This window comes from Amblyraja radiata, chromosome 9, assembly GCF_010909765.2.
Source record: "Amblyraja radiata isolate CabotCenter1 chromosome 9, sAmbRad1.1.pri, whole genome shotgun sequence".
Classification (NCBI taxonomy): Eukaryota; Metazoa; Chordata; class Chondrichthyes; order Rajiformes; family Rajidae; genus Amblyraja; species Amblyraja radiata.
In genome coordinates this window covers 20,646,263-20,669,134 of record NC_045964.1, presented here as the reverse complement: position 1 = coordinate 20,669,134, position 22,872 = coordinate 20,646,263, and the positions used below count along the sequence as shown (strand labels likewise).

The window sequence follows — 22,872 nt, the reverse complement described above, 5'->3', positions numbered from 1 at the left end:
CTTTCTTTCTTATTTCTCTCTTTAAATAAAAAGGAAGTTGTACAGAGAATGTATTATGTTAACATAATTTTGGGAACCTGTAAAAAGGTACCACTGTATTGTACTTACTTCTAATAAAATAAAATAAAAAATAAATAAAAATCCATCTTGTTTTGTTCACCTCTCTCATTTAAATAACGTTGGTGTTGCCAGTCCTGACCCTTTTCCACCTTTGGTTACACGAACTTGATTCTTCAAACTCTCTGGAAATACCCTTCTCTATTATGTCACTCTATCTCATCTTTGGTCCTTCTCTTCCCTTTCCATCCGGCAAAATGTTTTTCCTTACTTTATCTATATAATTAAAAGTCTAAACTTGACCACTTCCTATTTGCACTGTATATTGAATTTAGAAAAAAACGCTATCACTTACGGCTGTGATTTTTGGCCATCTTACTCAGTCCCCCTCCGCTCTTCAGGTGCAGAGGATTTTTCCCATCAATGAAAAATAAAAGAGTTATTAGTGCTTAAAAAATGTTGAGGCTCTCTCTTCTGTCAATCACGCCATGACGGCCATGCCCCTTCCGGTGGGAGGGGGAAGGACTATAAATCCCGGATGTGTGGGCATGGCTCAGTCTCTGCAAGATGGGGGAGGGAGAGGTCACCACTGTCTGAGCCTTGCACCCTGCTTGAAGAGGTATGAAACTGCACTTGAATTTGGTGGCCTTGCAACCTGCTTGAAGAGGTAGGAAACTGCACTTGAAATTGGTGGCATTGCACCCTGCTTGAAGGGGTATGAAACTGCACTTGAATTTGGTGGCCTTGCACTCTGCTTGAAATGGTAGGAAACAACATTTGAATTTGGTGGCCTTGCACCCTGCTTGAAATGGAACTTCAAGGAATAGCCGTGAGTCCACTGCCAGCACACCAGGCTTGAGTGACTGAGCGGCAAGCCCAATAATCCATTCGGTCCACAATGTCCATACTACCCTCTGGAAACCAGTCCCTTCTGCCCACAACACCCATACTAGCGCTCCAGAAAGTCCCCCCACAGGCCACCAATATTGGAATTGGTGGAGAGGTAGAATTTTGCGTTGGGGGACCAACCCTCCCGTGTGAACATGGGACCCAACGGGTCCCACTTAGTCTAGCTTTCCTTAATCTTTCCACTGTCACATTCAGCTCCTTTCATTGCCTTTTCTGCTAGAGTCATATGTCTGCTCCATGCATTAGTGGTAGCCACACACTTTAGACTTTAGAGATACAATGGGGAACCAGGCTCTTCGGCCCACCGAGTCTCCACCGACCAACGATCACGCCGTACACACTGTAGGTACAATTTTTAAAACTTACTGAAGCCAATTAACTTGCAAACCTGTCATTTTTGGAGTGTGGGAGGAAACCGGAGTAACCCCACGCGGGCACAGGGAGAATGTACAAACTCCACACAGACAACACCCATAGTCAGGATTGAACACAGGTCTCTGGTACTGGTAAGGCAGCAACTCTACCAATGCATCACTATGACTTACCACCTTAAATAATTTAAAAAATATATTTATCTCAAATTTTTAAGCATAACTTATCCTTGTATCCAAGAAGTTTCTTAACATTTCCACCAACGTTTGTGCGTACTAAAGTCCCCCTGAATTTGTTCTAATTTTAAAATGATCTCCTTGCTTTTTATTTGCACTCAATTAGCAAGGGTCATGATATTCAGGTTGTACTTCCATCAAAATATAAAGGCTATTATTAGACAACCACAGTTCACCACTGGAGGGGAGAGTTAGATGGGAGACAGGGGACGGAAGGGTGAGGGGGAAAACATTGACTTTTCTAATGTTAGGTAACCTCCAACCCATACGCAAACTGGAGGAACTGTACCTAATATTCCGCTTAGGTAGCTTACAATCCAATGGTATGAAGATTGAATTCTCCAATTTATGGGAACTACCCAACAGGCAGTTGAAATGATGTTACATTTTATAATTATATTTTATTATACAAGAAAGGAGCCATTTGGCCCATCAAGTTTATGCTAGCACTCACAGTAAACCCATCCATCCCACTCCAACAAAGCTAGATCTCCAGAGATGCTGCCTGAATGGTTGAGTTACTCCAGCACTGTGTTTATCTTTGGTTAAACCAGCATCTGCAGTTCTTTGGGTTAGATAAAATTGGATATCAGAAAGCCAACCTCTTTCTTTTCCCCAATCTTCAAACTCTCCCACACACATTACCTACACTGTTTACCGATTCCCTAAAAATATTTCTCTTAGCTACCCACGCATCAAATCTTGATGGGTTTGTGCTTGGCCTTTCATCCAGAATTGTGGAGAGAACAAGCGACTTTCAAAGTATTCTTTGTGGCGTTTGACACCTGCTACAATCTTGTACATTCCCAAGCTTTCCCCTACTTGTTTATTACATTTCTGCCTTACGCACTGGAAAGTCTGTTTCCAATGCTACTTAAGATCACGATTCATGACAGCTTTCACTGAGCAGCCTGAGTAATACTCTCCAAAATTAGACATCCTATAAGCTACTGAGATGAATCATGTCACTTCAAGAGCTGCAAAACCTGAAGCTCAGTATCACGTGTATTTTTTTTTTTGCCAGACAATTGATGACTCAAATTATCAGCTAGTGGCCATATTAGCCATCTGGTAATGAAGCAGTTAAGCCTTTCACAGGGCTGCAGCAGTGGGCTTCATAACTAGCACTCACCGACACTTGACGGATGTGCATGGTTCTGTTTTTCAGTATTGTGAATATTTGCATTTGTTAACAATAGCAATGAGAGCACTGAGAAGTGTGAGTGTCCAGTGCCAGGTATTTGTAGCTCGCCAGCCAGTATTCCCTGTCCGCAGATTGCATCTGGTATTAGAATTTGGCAGAAATGCAGGATCAGTTGGAATTGGAATTGGTGGTTTCTGCACTTGTTTGCAAATAGCTGCATAGAAAGAGTGTGAAGTCCCATTCAGGACGGCACAGCAGTGCAGTGGTAGAGCTGTTGCCTCACAGCGCCAGAGACCAGCGTTCGATCCTGATTACTGGTCTGTGTGAAGCGTGCACGTTTTCCCTGTGACTGTGTGTGATTTCTCTGGATGCTCTGGTTTCTCCCACATTTCAAAGACTTGCAGGTCCGAAGAAGGGTCCCAACCCAAAACGCCACCTATCCTTTTCTCCAGAGATGCTGCCTGACCCAGCCGAGTTACTACAGCACTTCGTGTCTCTTTGGTATAAATCAGCATCTGCAGTTCTTTGCTTCTACAGGTTTGTAGGTTAATTGGCTCTGTAAATTGCCCCTAGTGTGTAGAACATTGAACTAATGTACAGGTGATCAATGGTTGGCGTGGACACGGTGTGCCGTAGGGCTTGTTTCCACACTGTATCTCTAACGTAAACTATCTCCAATATTTCAATTATATACAGAACAGCCCTTAATAGTGTTCATTTTAGAAACCATTTGTTCTGATTTATGTTCTACATTGATGCCAGATTTAGCTGGCACAGAGCACATTGTTCACTGACAGGCAGGTTTCTGCCAAGAATCAATCAGCGCCATGGGAGTGGGGGGAGGAGATGGGTGGGGAAGAGGTAGGAGAGAAGCTGAGCCAAGATAGCCAGAGGAACGATCCTTGGCAGTCACTGAACCCAAACAGGGTTTATTTCTCTGCATATGGAGACTGAAAGGGCTGGTATAAGAGTCTCAAGGGCCTGTCTACTTGCATGCGATTGCATGCATTTGGCGCGACCAAACGGAAGCGGAGTTCACGCGAAGTTCGCGCTAAGTACGCGCTAAATACACGCTAAGTTCACGCTAAGTTCACACGTGACATCATTTGCGTCATATTCACCAATCAGCTGGGCAGGAGGCGGGCCGACTGAATTTGGGCATCGCACAGTGTCGGACGGTGACGTCATCACGCAACGCCACGCCGGGCGGTGACGTCATCGCGCAACGCCACGCGCTGGCCGTACGCCATCAAGACACTGCATAAGCCGCCAAGACGATGTGTACGCAGGCAATCCGCCTGCGTGCCGACAGGCCGTTGGCGTGCAAAATTTTCAGTGCAGGATTTTGTGCGCGATGTCGGGACCAGCCCCGCACAACTCCATACACATCCGCGCTTCGAAGTGGGACAGGCCCCGCGCGGACATACGGTGCCCGTACGCCTCAAGCGACCATGTTTGGTCGCGCCAGATGCATGCAATCGCATGCAAGTGGGACAGGCCCTTAACAGTAAGCCTTTGTAGCTGGAGATCTCAGGCTGATGAGTCAATATATCACTGCAAAGTCAATGATTACTAGAACAATTGCTGGTCTTTAGAATTTAAACTTTAGAGATTGGGCATGGAAACAGGTCCTTTGGCCAACCGAGTGTGTGCTGACCAGCGATCCCCGTACACTGCACAATCCTACACATTAGGGACAATTTACTTTTTTACAGAAGCCAATTAACCTACAAACCTTCATGACCTTGGAGTTCAGGAGGAAACTGGAGCACCTAGAGAAAACCCACACAGTCACAAGAAGAACGTCCAAACTCCGTAGAGACGGCACCCACAGTCAGGATTGAACCTGGATCTCTAGCACTGTAAGGCAGCAACTCTACCACTGCGCCACCATGCCGTTTACTTTAGTTTAGTTTATTGTCACATTTACTGAGGTACAGTGAAAAACATTTTTGTTGCATGCCATCCAGTCAGCGGAATGGTGATACATGATTACAATCGATCCGTCCACAGTGTGCAGATACAGAATAAAGGGAATGACGTTTAGTGCAAGATAAAGTCCAGTAAAATCTGATTAAAGATAGTCCGAGGGTCTCCAATGGAGCTGATGGTAGGTTAGGACCATCTCTAGTTGGTGATTGGATGTTTCAGATGCCTGAAAACAGCGGGGAAGAAACTGTCTCTGAATCTAGGGCCAAATCCATAAATAGTTCATGCTTTAGTAACTTTGACAGCACTGACAATATGGTCATTTCCGTCCTCAGTTTTTATCAGGACCATAAGAATGGATTCAGTAAGAACGTTCTCATTGAATCACAAGTGTTTCAAATCTTTGTTGGCAGCTGTGCAGATATGCTAGTAAATCCTGCCAAAAAGGAGCAGGAATAGAACCAAAATTTAGCAGAGGATTCATGCATTGTAAGGCCATTTTAGTCAAGTCTGTATTTCTGTGTATAAAAAGCCACAAGCTGCTGGCTGGTGCCAGGAAGTCTAGGTCCCAGATCAATGTTGCAGATAAGGAATGTCTTCGATTGTCAGTATGAATGAGATACTTGCAGAGGACCTCAAAAGTATTGTAAATGCATGAGTTTGATTGGATTGCTGCAAAAGAATTGTTAATGTAAATAATATTGCAAGACAGTTACCCTGCTGGTTGTTGATTGGCCAAAGTGTTAAGGCCTGGCAGGATTGTTTTGAGTTCCAGAGTAAATGTTGCATTATTCAGTTACTTAGCTTCCTTCCAGAAGCTTCTGCCAGAAACTTTGTAATTGCTTTGGGGAACTGTCAATAATGCATTGATGTAATTAATATGTTTGATTGGACTGTAAAGAGACCACCCCTATTAGTGCGGCCCCTCAAGGTTCGTGGACCTATAAAAGGTAACCCCATTTTAGATCGATGTCGATCTTCAGGAGGAACGCTTGGGACGGCGTGACCTTTTGGAATGTGTCTGCTTGCAAGAGGCTGAAGGGCTTGGCCAGGCAGAGACAAAGATCGCTGTGGTTTAGGTATCGTATAGGGGAATTTGCTGTTCAATCTAAAAATAAACTTTAGTTGTTCCAGTGTTTGAGTCAGTGTTTTTTACTGAACTAGACTAGGGGGGTAAGCTTTAGTAGAGCATATTTTCATGCTCAAGGCATGTAGTATCCAAGGTTCAGTGAAGGAGAAGTACGGATACCCAGGATTGGGAATGCGCCTTGGGGCCTCGTTCTTCAAACAACTCACAGGTTGACTGAGATGTTTGTCAGTGTTCAAAGTCGAAAGTCAAAGTGAAATTCAGTAGTAATCAAAGTGATCAAAGAGTTGGAGGTTGGATCAGTGGATGGCAGGTCGCAATGTGGAGGATGAAAGGAAAATACCCCAATAGAGTGGTGTTGCCAGCACCGCCTAGATGTGGTTGTTCTGAGCATGTGCTGTTTCTGATGCGCTTGAGAACATCCCAGCCCAATTTTCCTTGATAGACCACCCCCAAGGGATCACTGCAGAAATACATCATCCATGCACATCAAACTTAGGAATCGCATCCTTTGTGTAACTGGAATCTAGGAATGAATTCCTGGAGCAGAACAAATTAGCCCAGAAATGATCATGTTTAGTTTAGAGATACAGTGAGGAAACAGGACCTTCGGCCCAATGGGTCCATGCTGACCACTGATCACACACACACTAGTTCTATGTTATCCCACTTTGGGGCATGCTAGGGCAATTTACAGTAGCCTACATTATCCTACAAACCTGCATTCTTTGTAATGTGGGAGAAAACCGGAGCACCCAGAGGAAGCCAACAAGGTCACGGGGAGAATGTACAACCTCCACACAGACGGTGCCCAAGGTCATGGTCGAACCCGAGTCTTTGGCACCTCAAGACAGCAATTGTACTGTTGCACCCACTGTGCAGGCCAATCATTGTCCCGTTCCCCTCATGTAATAACTGTAGCTCTGGAATAAATGGCATTATTCTTGGTATTTGTTTCTTGGTGTTTCGTGAATGCCTCAGGTAGAAAAGGTCACATGTTGAGCACCACTTTGCATCCTTGCCACTCTTCCCTCCAACCAGCTTGCCCTGCTGTGTGCCACTGCCTGCCCAATCAACTACTCATGCTACACAACAATACAATACAATACAACAGGTGGGAGAGCTGCTCATGTATCTACAACTGGATCCTCCACATTTATATAGAAGTCTTGAGGTCAGAGAAATACCTTAAGCACTTTGCATGCCTTTCTTCCTAGATCTATACAAATTGAAACAACTGCACAAAGCACAAATGCACTTGTAGAATCACAGCCAAAGGAGAGAGGGGAAAAAAGCAGCCCAGCAACTAACTGGCAAATAGTCAATGAACTCTAATGGATGCTGGTATGGAATCCTTCTTGCCTGATTAACACTGTCCAGCCACACAACATTGAGGGAGGTCGTTACAGAACGCAATGCAAAGTGCTGGAATAGGGTATCTGAAGAGGGGTCCCAAACTGAAACGTCAGCTATCCAGATATGCTGCCTGACCCAATGACCCACCTCTTTGTGTCCTATTTTGTAGGACCAGTATATGCAGTTCCTTTTTCTTCATTATTGAGCATCTGAGCTCCTAAATGCCAAGGGTCCATGCTAATATTGTGCTGGTGCATTCCTTCCCATAAGTGACACCATGGGTGTCCTTTAGTAGCTCAATGAGTGCTTGTAGCATCATGGAATGAGTGTTAATTTCTCACCGTCAGCTCAGATAATGAAGACCTTTATAGAAAGCAGTGTTTAAATCGTGCTTCAAAATTTATGAAATAATTACTCATTTATTAGCCTGTAGCAAACAGCATCCAACAGGGCTCAAGTGCAGTAATGGATTAAAAGTAACAACTAATATAAACTTACATTTGGCATATATAATTGGCCAAAAAGATCCAAGCTATCGTTTTACTGTAAACTTTGCTGCTAATGAGGTAACATTTTCCCCCCGAAACAAAAGGTAGGAATGCACAGGTTGCCAAACTATTTTGGTGACAAGCAAGCTGAAAAGACATACCAAGCACTTGGAAAAGCTGCTTTCTCAACTTACAGCAGGGCTACTCAGAGCCACCTAGTTCTCAGGTATTCTAATAGTGCGAAAGGCTTCATATGAATATCTCCATGCCTGTAGCAAGATTTCATCTCCTGAGAATTCTTTCATTAAAGTGGAAGATAAAGTTGGGAGAATGGCTTAAATGAAAATTGCATGACAGTCATTAGATAAGGACTTTTCAGACTTTAGAAACCGTGCAGCCAGCGAGTCTGCGATCACCCAGTACACTGACACTATCCTATACAATGGGCAAAATATTTGATTTTCTTTTACCAAAGGTAATTAACCTATAAAACTGTACATCTTTGGTGTGTGGGAGGAAACCGGAGCACCTCGAGAGAACCCACGCTGTCTCAGGGAGAACATTCAAACTCCGTACAGGCAGCTCCTGCAGGCAAGATTGAACCCGCGTCTTTACTGCCCCTGTCCCACTTAGGAAACCTGAACGGAAACCTCTGGAGACTTTGTGCCCCACCCAAGTTTTCCGTGCGGTTCCTGGAGGTTTTTGTCAGTCTCCCTACCTGCTTCCACTACCTGCAACCTCCGGCAACCACCTGCAACCTCCGTGAACCGCACGGAAACCTTGGGCGGGGCGCAAAGACTTCAGAGGTTTCCGATCAAGTTTCTTGTGGGACAGGGGCATAAGGCAGCAACTCTCCTTCTGTGCCACTGTGCTGCCCAATGCTCATAATCCATATGAGTGAGATGGGTGAATCTGTGAATACAGTTCCTTTTATTACCTAATGAAAGTCACATTGCTTTGCCACAATGAACATGCTTGAAGTTCTGATTAGTTTAGTGTAGTTTAGTTTAGAGATACAGCATGGAAACAGGTCCTTCGGCCCACCGAGTAACGCCAACCATCGAACTTCCGCTCAGGCTAGTTCTATGTTATCCCACTTCATCATCCACTCCCTACACAACGGGGCACTTTTAAAAATGCAAATTAACCGTCAAACCCACAATTCATTTGGGATGTTCAGATAAAGCAGAGCACCCGGAGGAAACCCACGCGGCCAAGGGGAAAACGTGCAAACTCCACACAGACAGCACCTGAGGTCGAGATGTAGGAAACACAGCAGACAATTAGCCTGCAACAACCTCCCACAGATAGCAATGTACAAACTCGGTATGGACAGCACCCATAGTCAGGTTGGAACCTGGGTCTCTGGCTCTGTCAGGCAGCAACTCTTCCACTGCTAAAAGACCTGTGATTTCAGTATCTGAGGCATATTGAGCTGCCACAGACACTCACGCATGAATCACTTAGAATCACCGGTGTAATGAGGAAATACAGCAGGAAAATAAGCCAATCACCCTGTTCAGTCAGTACTGTCCAATTTCATTACATGGTGTTCAAGAAATTAAGCAGGATAGATACACAAGGTATTATTTCCACCGGTCAGGGAGTCATTGGCCAGTGGCATGACTTAAAAATTATGTAGAAACAAGGAACTGCAGCTGCTGGTTTAGAAAAGACATAAAGTGCTGGAATCTCAGCAGGTCAGGCAGGATCTTTGGAGATCATGTCTGAAAAAAGGTCTCGACCCCGAAACGTCACCTATCCAAGTTCTTCAGTGATGCTGCCTGACCCGCTGAGTTACCAGCTGAGGCATTCAGGTGAACATTTTGATAAACTTAACCTGAGCAGAAGGTAGCTGAAACCTGGAACTCTCTTCACTATTCTTTGAAATGGAGAACAACCTCGTAACTTCCTGGGTTCCCATTGCCCCCAAAAATGCCTGTGATTTCAGTCACTGAGGCTGAGATTAAGATCCTTCTGGAGGGGAAGTCCTGGGAAAGCATCCAGCCCAGATGGTGTACCTGGTCACGCTGTCAAAACCCAACTGGCTGGAATGTTCACAGACATCTTCAATCTATCATTGCGACAGTGTAGTCCCCACCTGCTTTAAAAGGATATCTACAATACCAGTGCCCAAGAAGAGCAAAGTAACAAGCCTCGGTGAATATCAATAGGTGGTACTCAGGTCCTTTGTGACAAAGTGCTCTGAGAGTTTGTTTATGACACAAATCAGTTCCTGCCTCAATAATGACCTGCCACCCACTTTTGTTCACCAGCCGCCACAACAGATTGACAGCAGATAATGATCTTGTGGGCTCTCCACTAGGCACTGGACCACTTGGACAACAGAAACACATATGTCAGACTTATTTTTAAATCGACTACTACTAAGAGTTTGGTTTACCCTTCCAAATTCATCATCCGACTCAGAAGAACTTACAGTGCCAGAGACCCAGATTCAATCCTGACAATGGGTGCTGTTTGTTCTGAGTTCGTACGTTCTTCCTGTAAATGCATGGGTTTCCTCCAGGTGCTCCGGTTTCCTCCCGCACTCCAAAGACGTACAGGTTTGTAAGTTAATTGGCTTTGATAAGTTGTAAATCTGTCCCTAGTGTGTGTAGGTTAGTGTAAGTGGTGATCACTGGTCGGAGCGGACACGGTGAGCTGAAGGGCCTGTTTTTGTGCTGTATCTCTAAAGTCTAAAACAAGATTTGCATTTATGGAATACCTTTTTCCTGCTCCTAGATGCGCTAATGCACTTTAAAACCTTTTAAAGTACTTTTAATGTGTCACTACCACAATGCAAGAACCAATTTGTAAATAGCTTCACCAACGAAAGAATGTGATCATGCCCAGCATTGCTAATCGAGTCATGTGTCTATATACTGATTACAAATTTCATGTTCTTCTTTATGTCTGCCAGAGAGATCACATGATGGGCCTGTCCCACTGGGGCGTCATTTGCACGTCACACAGATGGCGCGCAAAGATTAGGCACATCCCAAAATCCTGGGGTGCCGTGCGTAACCGCGAATCACTGCCTACGTCACCACGCACCATGCGAACGTAATGCGCGTCGTGCGTCGAGATGCGTAAATGATGTCGCGTAAATGACGCGCAAATGATGCCCAAGTGGGACAGGCCCTTGAGGACTTACCATAACATCTCACCCAAAAGTCAGATTTCCAACAAGGTAGTAGATAGAGTCATAGAGAATCATAGTGGAAACAGGCCCATTGGCCCAACTTGCCCACGCCAACCATCATGTCCCATCTACACTAGTCCCTCCTGCCTGCGTTTGGCCCATATCCCTCTAAACCTATCCTATCCATGTACCTATCTAAATGTTTCTTAAACATTGTGACAGTCCCTGCCTCAACTACCTCCCCTGGCAGTTCATTCCATATGATGTTGATTTATTTCTTCTTTTGACCTCGTTAAGAAATCAGATGTGTGTTCAAATTCTATAGCTATTCAATCCACATGCCATGAAGTCAAAGTGTTTCTTTGAGGGCATGAAACTGCAGCTGTCAGCGAAATTCCCCTGAAGGCACCAAGAACTGCAGGTGCTGGAGTCTTCAGCCAAACACAAAAGACCAGAGTAACTCTACTGGCAGCATCTGTGGAGGGAATTTATAGGTGACGTTTCGGATTGGGACCCTACTTCAGACCTTTTTCAGAATTTCCTCAAAATTCCCTTGCTGGTACTTGAAGCAGACCAGAGCAGCAAATGGAATCAAATGTTTGGAGGTGAGAGAAGCCGATTTAAACTGTTGTAGAGGTGGGCAGGAATCCTGTTTTGTGTAGGAATGAACGGCAGATGCTGGTTTATACTGAAGATAGACACAAATGCTGGAGTAACTCAGCTGGTCAGCCAGCATCTTTGGAATGATAGGTGACGTATCTGGTCAGAACCCTTCTTCAGACTGTTTTGGCAAGATTGCTGTTGCTGCATTAGTGAATGTTTTTAATTTAATGTGCGTTGTGACTGGGTGATGTTTCAAAGCTCACTGTCAGCCCAATAGTATTTGGCCAATGTTAGGAGTACTTCCAATTTCACATCAGACCAACTCAGAATAGGCTAGGTATCGAAAAGCAAAAATGCCTCAGGACCCTAATTCTGAAATAAAAGTAGAAAAGACAGATGCTCAGCAGCACAGGAAGCATCTGTGGAAAGAAAAACAAAGTTTACATTTCAGGCGATGAGCTTTCATCAGAATGATCTGCTTATTATAATTGGTGACACCCATCCAGCATTTGTTTAAATACAGCCATTTTTACTGCTCATGTTTTTCAGGCAATTTTGATCCCTCCAGACATGTAACCAACATATAGTTTTTTTTTTGTTTAGGTTAGAGACACAGCACAGAAACAGGACCTTCAGCCCACCGAGTTCAGGCCGACCAGCGAATCCGGCACATTAACACTATCCGACACACACAAGGGACAATTTTACATTGATACCAACCCTACAAAACCTGTACATTTTTGAAGTGTGGGAGGAAACCAAAGATCCCGGAGAAAACCCATGTAATAATGGATGGGATTTATATAGCGCCTTTCTAATACTCAAGGCGCTTTACATCGCATTATTCATTCACTCCTCAGTCACACTCGGTGGTGGTAAGCTACTTCTGTAGCCACAGCTGCCCTGGGGCAGACTGACGGAAGCGTGGCTGCCAATCTGCGCCTACGGCCCCTCCGACCACCACCAATCACTCACACACATTCACACACAGGCAAAGGTGGGTGAAGTGTCTTGTCCAAGGACACAACGACAGTATGCACTCCAAGCAGGATTCGAACCGGCTACCTTCCGGTTGCCAGCCGAACACTTAGCCCATTGTGCCATCTGTCACCATTGCGCCATCTGTCATCACGTAGGGAGCACGTACAAACTCCGTACAGACAGCATCCATAGGGAGGATCAATCCCAGGTCTCTGGCGCTGTAAAACAGTGGCTCTACCGCTATGCCACCGTGCCCGCCTGCTTGCTGTGCCAGAGAACAAGTAGATGTTGAGATACAATTGTACCCGGTAGCTGTCAGTGCTAGCTATTATACTTTGGTCATTTGGGTTTCCCTTGTGATTGAGGAGGGCCGATCCCCTGGCTTCAATAAACTGTTCCTTTACACCAATGTTGGCCTCCAATTATTTAGTAGTTTTCCATTCTTTCCTCACATGTTAAAAACAGTTTGAAAATAGAAAAGTTCAGCACAAGAACAGATCCTTTAGCCTACAACGTCTGTGCCGAACATGATGCCAAGATAAACTAACCTCATCAGCCTGCACATAATCCATATCCCTCCATTCCCTGCATATCTACGTGCCCATCTTTAGTTTAGTTTAGTTTAGTTTAGAGATAAAGCACGGTAACAGGCCCTTCGGCCCACCGAGTTCACGCCGACCAGCGATCCCCGTACACTAACACTATCCTACACACTTGGGACAATTTACAATTTTAATGACACCAATTAGCCTACAAACCTGGATGTCTTGGGAATGTGGGAGGAAACCTTAGCACCCAGAGAAAATCCACGTAATCACAGGGAGATTGTAGAAACACCGTACAGATAGCACCCGGAGTCAGGATCGATCCCGGATCTCCAGCGCTGTAAGGCAGCAACTCTACCGTTGCTCCACCATGGCGCCCATAAAGTTTCTTATACGCAGCTTTTTAAATGATGCCTAAAATTATATTCGAACTCACTCCTGCACTGGCAGGAATGGTGGAGAATGACTGTTCACATATTTTCTATGAACTCTTCGCTGCGAACTATGGAATCAAAATTAATTGTAATTTTCAGCAAGAGACGTGTTTGCCCCTTACATTCTAGACGAATTACCTTCCTGAAGCTTGGCTGGGAGAATGCTGACAGTGCACATTGCCCATTGCATGTCATACATAATGGGGTAGTGTAGTCAAGAAAATTAGGAAAGGTAAAGCACAAAAGAAAAGGAAGCTTTATTTCTGAACTACATAAAAGTTCATACATTAGTTGCATATCTCAATGAACTAACCTGCTTGCAAGTAATAGCTTCTGGGAATAATGTTCATCATTGTGGCTGTGTCTTTAGTAAAATTTCATCGTATTTGTCGGGGTGGAAGATTGCAACCTTCACGTGGTCCACCCTGTTTCGATTAATGCAATCAACCCGACGTGCACAAACATCACAAACAGATCTATCCATGACCTACAACTTTAGGCTGTGCACGCAAGAAGAAGATCGTATTTGTCTATTCAAATATTTAAGAAGCATTTCTGTGAAACATGACAGCTTCATGCTTAGGAAAAGAAAACACTTTTCAGGTTGTGTGAACATGAGGTTCAAGAGGTAACTCGTGTGGGCCTGATAGATCATTACTTATTTACAACAGACCATTTGTAAAAGGTTTATTTCAGATGCTGACAGCTTTGTCGCCTGTTTAGATGAGACATGATGAAACAGAAAATGCACTATTTCCCACATAACGCATCAATAAAATAATGGCAGGTAATTCTCCCAGCACTGGGTTTTGTGAAAACGCCAGTTGAATAATTCAGTTTTCATGTTATGATCCACCCTGGCTTGTTTTGATGCTATTGTTTATTCTGCTGTTGAATAATCGATAAAGTCTAATCTAATTCATCCAAATTGCATGAATTGCGTTTTAGGAATAAATTAAAGTATATCATGGGGATATGGATAAACATGTGGATTTTCTGGGAATCTGCAAGGTTTGGGGCAAATATTAAAGGCAGTGAATGTAGGAGGATCATTTCAGAGCTCAAGAATGATTTCACCCTCATTACTCATATGCAAGTAAATATAGAAACATGGATACATAGAAAATAGGTGCAGGAGTAGGCCATTCGGCCTTTCGGGCAATATGATCATGGCTGATCATCCAGAATCAGTACCCTGTTCCTGCTTTCTCCCCATATTCCTTGATTCCATTAGCCCTAAGAGCTAAATCTAACTCTCTCCTGAATACATCCAGTGAATTGACCTCCACTGCCTTCTGTGGCAGAGAATTCCACAGATTCACAACTCTCTGGGTGAAAATGTTTTTCCTCATCTCAGTCTTAAGAATAAGGCCTACTCCTTATCTTAAAATGTGACCCCTGGTTCTGGACTCCCCAAACATGGGGAACATTTTTCCTGCATCTAGCCTGTCCAATCCCTTAAGAATTTTATATGTTTCTATAAGATATCCTCTCATCCTTCTAAATTCCAGTGATTACAAGCCCAAAGTAAACCAATGCTCATCCATACCTTTGCTTAGAAATTGCCATTTGTAATGTTGGTGGAATATTGCTCAATGAATTTGTGCAATTGTGCATTTCCTTTTAATATCATAACATATTCTCTGACTAAATAATACCCTTCCTAAGGTTGTGTAAACTAATAGAAACAGTCCATCAAGCCAGTTCTTCCTTTCAATGAATTCATAATAGATCTATGCTTTGTTGAATGCCATGGTTTGCGACCCTTAATATTCTTGCTTGAATAAAATCTATCAGTCTTAGTTTACAAATTCCACATAGGTCTACTCTCCAAATATTTGAATGAGAGTTCCAGACCTGCACCAGTCTTTATGTAACAGAATTATTCCTGTCAACACCTCCGATGCTATATACATTTGGTTGATGTTTATTGAAAATTCGACTTCAATTTCAGCAAATGTCACTACAGGCTGCATCTTACTGCTTTAAATCTAGCAATCTAAACTATCACAAACTCACCAAATTGATCACATAATTAAACAGTTCTCTTCCACAAAAATCCACTTGCTTGGGATCATATTTAACATTGTAAATCTGACAACTCGCAACATCATTACGTAAATCCACACATCAAAATGCACCAGACACAGTTAATGGTGAGGGGTTGGGATGGAAGGGGTGTGGAAGGTAAAGGTAGATAACAGTAATTACAACGTCAGGAGGATTTGAGAACTATATTGGATATGTACTTATATCATTTGTAAAAACAACAAAGCTGTTTTGTTATAAGTGCACTGTTCCATTAGCCACCGGTGACATTCGATCAGACACCCAATTAAATATCGCTATCGAAATAAATTGTAGAGCATGTCTCAATATCAACTACTGAAATCACAACGTGAAAGTAAAGAACCTTCAAGTCATGACACATGTCTGATAATGGGACAATGTCCCACATTGACCATTTCCACAATAAAGGATGGAAAGGAATCAAAAATAATGCCTAAATGATATGTCCTGGGAAAATCCTGCCTCTTGCTTCATATGATAAGTGAATAGGCACATATCACTGCCCACAAGTTCAGGGTGAGTGTGTTTTAACAGAAGAGGTAATTGACATAAGGAAATAGGGAGAAGATCAATCATGGTCTTACAGACTGGTGAAAAAGGCTCAAAAATCACTTCTGAAGAAGGGTCACCCATCCTTTTTCTCCAGAGATGCTGCCTGACCCGCCGAGTTACTCCAGCACTTTGTTTCTATCAAAAATCATTATGCTTATTCATGATAAACAAACCCTCAGACAATCCTGTGGGATTATCCCACTGCTGCTCAGGCAGTATTAGCCATGACACAAATTAGCATGGAATAATTGATAATGCCTACTGATTGCATATCACTGCATGTTTTTTTAGAACAGGACATCCAAGGATTTATTTCCACCCAAAGGCAATGAATAACAAACCAAAGCCACGTGTGAGATGTAACATCGCTCTGTCAAAGATGCTCCTGGTAGCACAGAGGATGTAAAGTGACAATACGAATTGGACGAGATGAAATGAACCAGATACAGCACATTAAAAAAATCTTAATTGCTGGTTGATGTAACATTATCTTATTTTCAATTTACAAAGCAATTTCTGCCCAGTTTTGTGTCATGTGTGGATGCAGATGATTAAAGAAAATTTAAAATGTTCCTGCAAATAAATCCCAGTTCAAATTGTGGCCATTAGGCCAGTTGATTAACATAGCGTGCAGAGTGGTGAATATGCATTTTACAATTCTCATTGCAAGCATAAGTGTTTTGCTCCTAAGAGTGACATTGTTGTCCTCATAAACATTGTCATTAAGCACAATTTGATTTTTTTTAAATGTCACTGGATCCTTGTATGTAAGAAGGCATGCTTAACATCATTAGAAAGTTAATATTAAGTACCTCTGTACATCTTTTAAGCAGAATACTTCCTATATATTATAATCTGAGTTTGGAGAAATGTTATCAAACATGTCAGCAATGTGTAAAATAGGGGTTATTGGGGAAGCAACTTTGGTGTCAATTATCTTTTAGGTGTTTTTGAGCTGTGTGTGAAGAGGGTAGGGTATTTTAAATAAATATTGTCTCTAAATCATCATCCATCATTTTATGTATGACTTAAGTATTTTTGTTTATTCATTTAGAGATGATAACCATTTCAAATGACTCTGAACCGAGTGGGTTTGTAGATTTTTCCCTAAGAGACAATCAGAATATGCGCCTCCCTGCCTCTCTCTCTCTCTCTGCCTCTCTCTGCCTCTCTCTGCCTCTCTCCACTTCACCCACTGGATCTCTAGGTATCACCTTGAGGCTGACAAACGTTTTGCACTGTTGGTTTCTTTATTTGACTGCAAGATGATATTCAATCACCAAAACTGTCTTTTCTCACATCCATTATGCATTATCACCTTCATTCATCCGTTGCTGAGCCACTCATCCGTACTTCTGATCTGCTAGTCTTGACTATTCCAATGTTCTCCCAGTTGTCCTCATATCTTTCACTTTACAAAAATATTAACACAACACAACAATATTTTAACTCCCCCTAAATCCCTTTTACACTTTACCTTTGACATCACTGGCTTACACTGGTGATCCATTTGGGCAATATTAAATATTGTTCCTTGACTTCCCATATCTTACAGGCAACACGCTTCCATATCTCCATAACATAACCCAACTTGACCATCTCCCTTATTCATCCCTGAACTTAATCACCTCACCATTAACCAACAGCTTCCTAGTCATTAAACTCTGAAGTTTACGACCCGCCCCCATAACCTCTCAATTGGTTCATCCCTCCCTTTCTTTTTAATATGCCACATAAAACCGATCACTGACCGAGTCTAAGTCATATTGCCTAATACAGCTCAGTGTCATAATTTTGTTAGATACATTTTCTTTGAATTACACTGAGTCACACTTCACCGTTAAAGATGTAACATAAGTGTTAGATACTTTTGCTATTTTTATAAATGTTAAGGCGTTCTGCAAGCAGGAGATATGAAAAAGTCCTCATATAACTTCTGAACCAAACTCAACCAACTCACACGTGAAGAACTATCTCCCCTTCTGTGCATGAGGCGATTCAATTTTTTTTTACCATTACAGACTCTTTGTGTGCAATTTTAATAAAATTAATTCAGAAACATGACTTTAATTTCAGGTTATTATAATGAAATATGGAGTTTTCACGGTGTGACACAAAAGCCAATGCAACACCAAGTTCAAGAGGTTTAACTATGTTACAGCCTTAAAATATGTTATTGCCTTTGGCCACGGTAAAGTTATTGTTCATTACACTTACTTTAAAAATACATTATTTTCCTTTATCTACATTGCTTAGGTCTGATAGAAAGAAGACCAAACATAAAAGTTGGAACAGTACAGCATAGGAACAGGCAATTCATCCCACATCCCAGGTTAAACTAATCTCCTCTACCTGCACATGATCCATATTCCCCCCATTACATGCATACCCATGTGCCTATGTAAAAGCCTCTTAAATGCCACCATCATATCTGCCTACACCACTAGCCCTGGCAGTGTGTTCCAGGCATCCTATCTTTGCCTCTCATAATTGTAAATACTTCTATCAGATCTACCCACAGATTCTGACAATCCAGAGAAAACAATTCAAGTTTGTCCAACCTCTCCTTATAGCAAATACTCTCTAAACAAGGCAGCATTTTGATAAAGCATTTTGCATCCTCCCCAAACCTTGCACACCCTTCCTGTTACAGAGTGACCAGAACTGCACACATTACTCCAAATGCAACCTAATAAAAGACATATGAAGCTGTACCATGACTTGCTGACTCTTATACACAATGCCCCGGCCGATGAAAGCAAGCATTCCATACACATTCTTTACCACTCAATCTACTTGTGTTGCCTTTTTCAGGCAGCTAAGAACTGGGACCCAAGATCTTTCTGTACATCAATGCTTTAAGGCCTTTGCCCTTAACACCCCAAAATGTGATCTGTACAAAACTTTTCTGTATATTTGTTCTTGGTGTATGCTATGATAAATATAGCATTTTACTAAATTGTCATAATGCAATTCCCAGCTTTAAGGGGAACGCTTAAAGCTGGGCTGCAACCTGAGAAAGCAAATTTAATATCATAAGATTTGTAAAACAGAAACAATATGCACATACTAACAAAGAAAGAGCAAAGATTCTCCCAACACCAAGAATCCTACTTATAACTCTTCAATCCAACGTGAATGCACACCACCATTCTCTGTGTCAATTCAGTTAATGTAGATTATTTTGCGCCTGAACACAGATGGAGCGACCTCTGGGGAAGAGGCTAACACACTGACCCCCATATTTATTATGCAGTCCATTAGATGTTATGTTTATTGCATCAAATGGGTGCTATTTAGGACTTACCATATCGTAAACATTGAGAATGACTGGTTCATTTGCCATCGCTCGTTGCAGAGATCATTCAGATCCAATAATCCTTCGATCAATTACTGGCCCTGGGTCGCTCTCACTGGCCCACGGTTACGGTTGCATCCAAGATCAAACAGGCGCAACAATTTTTTTTCAGGCAAGAATCGGAAATCTATCCACTGTCCAAAAATACACGGTGAGGACTGGACAGCCTCTACTTCGTGCAATGTGATCGGGAGAGTGTGCTGACAGTTCATCCATAGGTAGTGCCCCGTTCTATAAATCTAGCCTGAAAAAAAAGCCAGAAACACGTATCGCAGCACTTTAAAACAAAATGCATCGAAGTCCCCAACAATATACCGGCTCAACTGCTGGATTTTGGTTAGACGTCACTGCATTAGACGCCCCTGCCCCGCTGGAAAAAGCTTGCTTCATGCCCGGCTTTCAGGAGGGGTGTGGAGATGAGGTGCAGGTTACTTTCCCGCCGGCGCCTTGCCGAGGCGAGCGGCAGCAGCGGTGGCCGGCGCTGTCCAGGGTACTGATGCAGCGAGGCTCCCCCTCGCCTGGCTGGAGTAGGATGACATCACTTGAAGGCTGCCCGGGAAGCGGCTCCCCAGCCTGGATTTTAAAGCAGCCACTGCAAATTGAGATGGAGATGCTGCGAGCTGGTTACATCATAAGCGTTCAGCGCTTCAGCAGGCCCGGGGAACGCTTAAAGGTGGGCTGCAACCTGAGAAAGCAAAACTTGCTTAAAAATCATGAAAGTCTGGGGTGGTCAGGAACCCCTTGAATTAAAAAAAAAAAAACTCGAATTAAAACATTACTTTTTAAATGCAATGTTAATTCCACGTTATTAAGTGAATGGGAGCAGCTAAGATTGGATCATAGTTTAAAGTCAATAGAGGGAACTGATGAAAATATTGTGCAGGATGCAATGAGAATTTGTCACTCGGAGCAAGGGATTGGACATTGGAAAGAGAGAGAGAGAGAGAGGGGGGGGGGGGGGGGGGGTGGGATAGAGCGGGTCATGTGAAAGGTTCAGTGACTAGTTGATGGCAGCTCCGCTAGCCAGCGTGGATCACATTCCTGCGGCGCGTTGCGTTGCGATTCGTGGTCCTGGGTCAGGTCGCAGAACCCGCTGCTTCACTCCGGTCCACAACAGCGGGGAGGTTCACCTTTAAATCCCGGCGTTTGAGATGAGTTTGTGCACAGCCTTGCAGCAATCCCGAAATAAAACACTTCATCCGAGGCATTCGCAGGACAACCACACGTGATTTTTCTCCTTCCTCCGAGCAGATAGATGTTGAAAGCGGCTGCAGTTTATGACATTTCAACTGGCGATTCTTGCGTGAGAAGGCTACATGGAGGCTAGGCAACAGGGAGATCGGATATTCTTGAACTTCACATTCTCCCTTTCAAGTCCTTCTATTAAAAAAACCCAGTATTATCTTGAACAAAGTGTTACAATAAAAAGCATCGTTTTTATGTTCAGGAAAGCTCCCAATGTTGCAGAATGGGGTTGGGATACAGGTAGGGATAAACCCTGTGGATAGCACCACTAGAGGACAGTAGTGGCAACCGTCCACAAAGTCCAAGCACCCGTTGTGTTAATTCATATAGTCAGCGCCGCTTCAACTAAAACCAACGACGGACCATTATTATAGCACACACTAACCCTCACCTACTCAAGTCCATACACAAACTTCAATGGGACCATCTCAAAACGGGTAGCATCACATTCTAAGGCAGGAATGAACCTCGAAATCTAATTTTCAACTGTGAAATTTATCTGTAGTGAAAAGCTGAGAATTCTTCACATCCATTCTAACCTTGTGACATTAAGGTGGCTTTGCAATGAAGGGAAATTTTTCTTGATCTGTGATACTTTTAAAAGGGTTGTGAAACATGTTGTACAATCAAAAGAAGTTTATAAATGTATTGTAGAAAGAAGGAACTGCAGATGCTTACAAAAGAAGACACAAAGTGCTGGAGTAACTCAGTGGGTCAGGCAGCATCTTCGAGAAACATGGATAGATGATGTTTTGGTTCAAGACCCTTCTTCATTCTGAAGTCTGAGGAAGGATCCCTACACGAAATGCCACCGATCCATGTTCTCCTGAGATGCTGCCTGACCCGCTGAGGTACTCCAGCACGTTGTGTCTTCTTTTATAAATATATTCATCTTTGGTAGACCTGCAGGATGGAGGATGACTTTCTTCCATTTGGGTTTCATGGATTCTTGCCATATAATGTTATTAACATAATTCAGACGTCCAGTCTGTTGAAAGAGTCTAGACCCAAAACGTCACCCATTCCTTCTCTCCCGCTGAGTTACTCCAACATTTTGTGTCTATCTATGTTATTACCATTTAGTTATATCTGTTTCCATTTTCTATCTCTTCTATCCCAGTGACAAAGCTAATGTTATCTAAAAAAACATGATAGCATGAGTGTAGGGGCTGATAACTTGCCATTGACTCACAGTTAGAGGGCACGATAATGTTTTGTTGGGGTAGTTCAAGTATTAATTACTAAAATGTTACTTCCATTAGTAGTTTGTTTAAGTTTTCAGTTAATTATCTATCTACATGTCACTACAATCGGAGCCATTAGTACCCCCATTGTGCAAGGTGCTGAGTGAGTACTTGGAATTATTTTTCTTTAATTGTGGAATTGATTTTAAAATCTAGAGTTGGGTTTGAAGGGTGAAGATTGTGACATCTTCCCGCTGGCTGCTTCTACCCTACCTAACTTCACGAACTACAGGTAGTTGATCCTTCCCTGTTTGTTTTATTTCACAAACTGAACATGCCTAATTTCCATAATCTAAATTGTAAATACACCCAGAATAATATGGACCAAAGGTCCTTGTGTCACACAAAAACACAGAAAAATTGGAGCAGGAGTAGGCTACCCACTACCTCAATCCTTCCCTGGCATTCAATATAATCAGAGCTAATTTACTCTGGCCTCAATCCAACTACGTGCCAGTTCCCCGCAGCCCTCAAATCCCCAATCTTTCAAAAAGTGACCTACCATCACTTTAAAGACTTCCAAAGATCATTTCACAGGGGTAGATAAGATCATGAGGGAAAAAGATAGGGTAGATGCACAAAGTCTTTTAGCCAGAGTAGGGGAATCAAGAACCAGAGGACATAGGTTTAACATGAAGGGGGAAAGATTTAATAGGAACCAGAGGGGTAACTTTTTCACACAGAGGGTTGTGGATGTATGGAATAAGCTGCCAAAGGTGGCTGGTGAGGCAGGTACTATAGGAAAATTAAAAGCCAGGTACATGGAGTGGAAACGTTTAGAGGAAAAAAAATCACCTACGACTTATCCATGTATCCCATAGCTACTGAAATAAATTGGATTACTTTATTCAATATGATCAGGTTCAGAGGTCAGGTTTACCAATGTCACTGGTATAAAGCTGCAAGAATTGGACATTCCAGCACTGGATTCCATGAGAACTTCATTGTCAGAATGATAGCAGCAAGGAACTATCATGAAGTATGGATCCACTGCGTTCACCTGTGCCTTCCACTGAAGCCCTGATGTTCCCGACAATCACAACGAAAAATACTCACCATTAAATACATGATTATTAGCCATGCCAGAAGATGCCAGCCCAATAAACAAGCTGCATAA

General features: G+C 42.9%; 1 protein-coding gene across 1 annotated transcript in view; it reads right to left on the bottom strand.

The window, feature by feature from the left end:
• Window positions 1–19,814, bottom strand: part of LOC116976848 (deubiquitinase DESI2-like) — a 127,075-nt gene extending 107,261 nt beyond the window's left edge. The window contains exon 1 of the mRNA XM_033026831.1: window positions 19,216–19,814. Within this exon, the coding sequence (XP_032882722.1) occupies window positions 19,216–19,254 (39 nt within the window). The 5' untranslated portion in view covers window positions 19,255–19,814. The remainder of the gene's footprint in view (window positions 1–19,215) is intronic.
• Window positions 19,815–22,872: the final 3,058 nt, after the last annotated feature.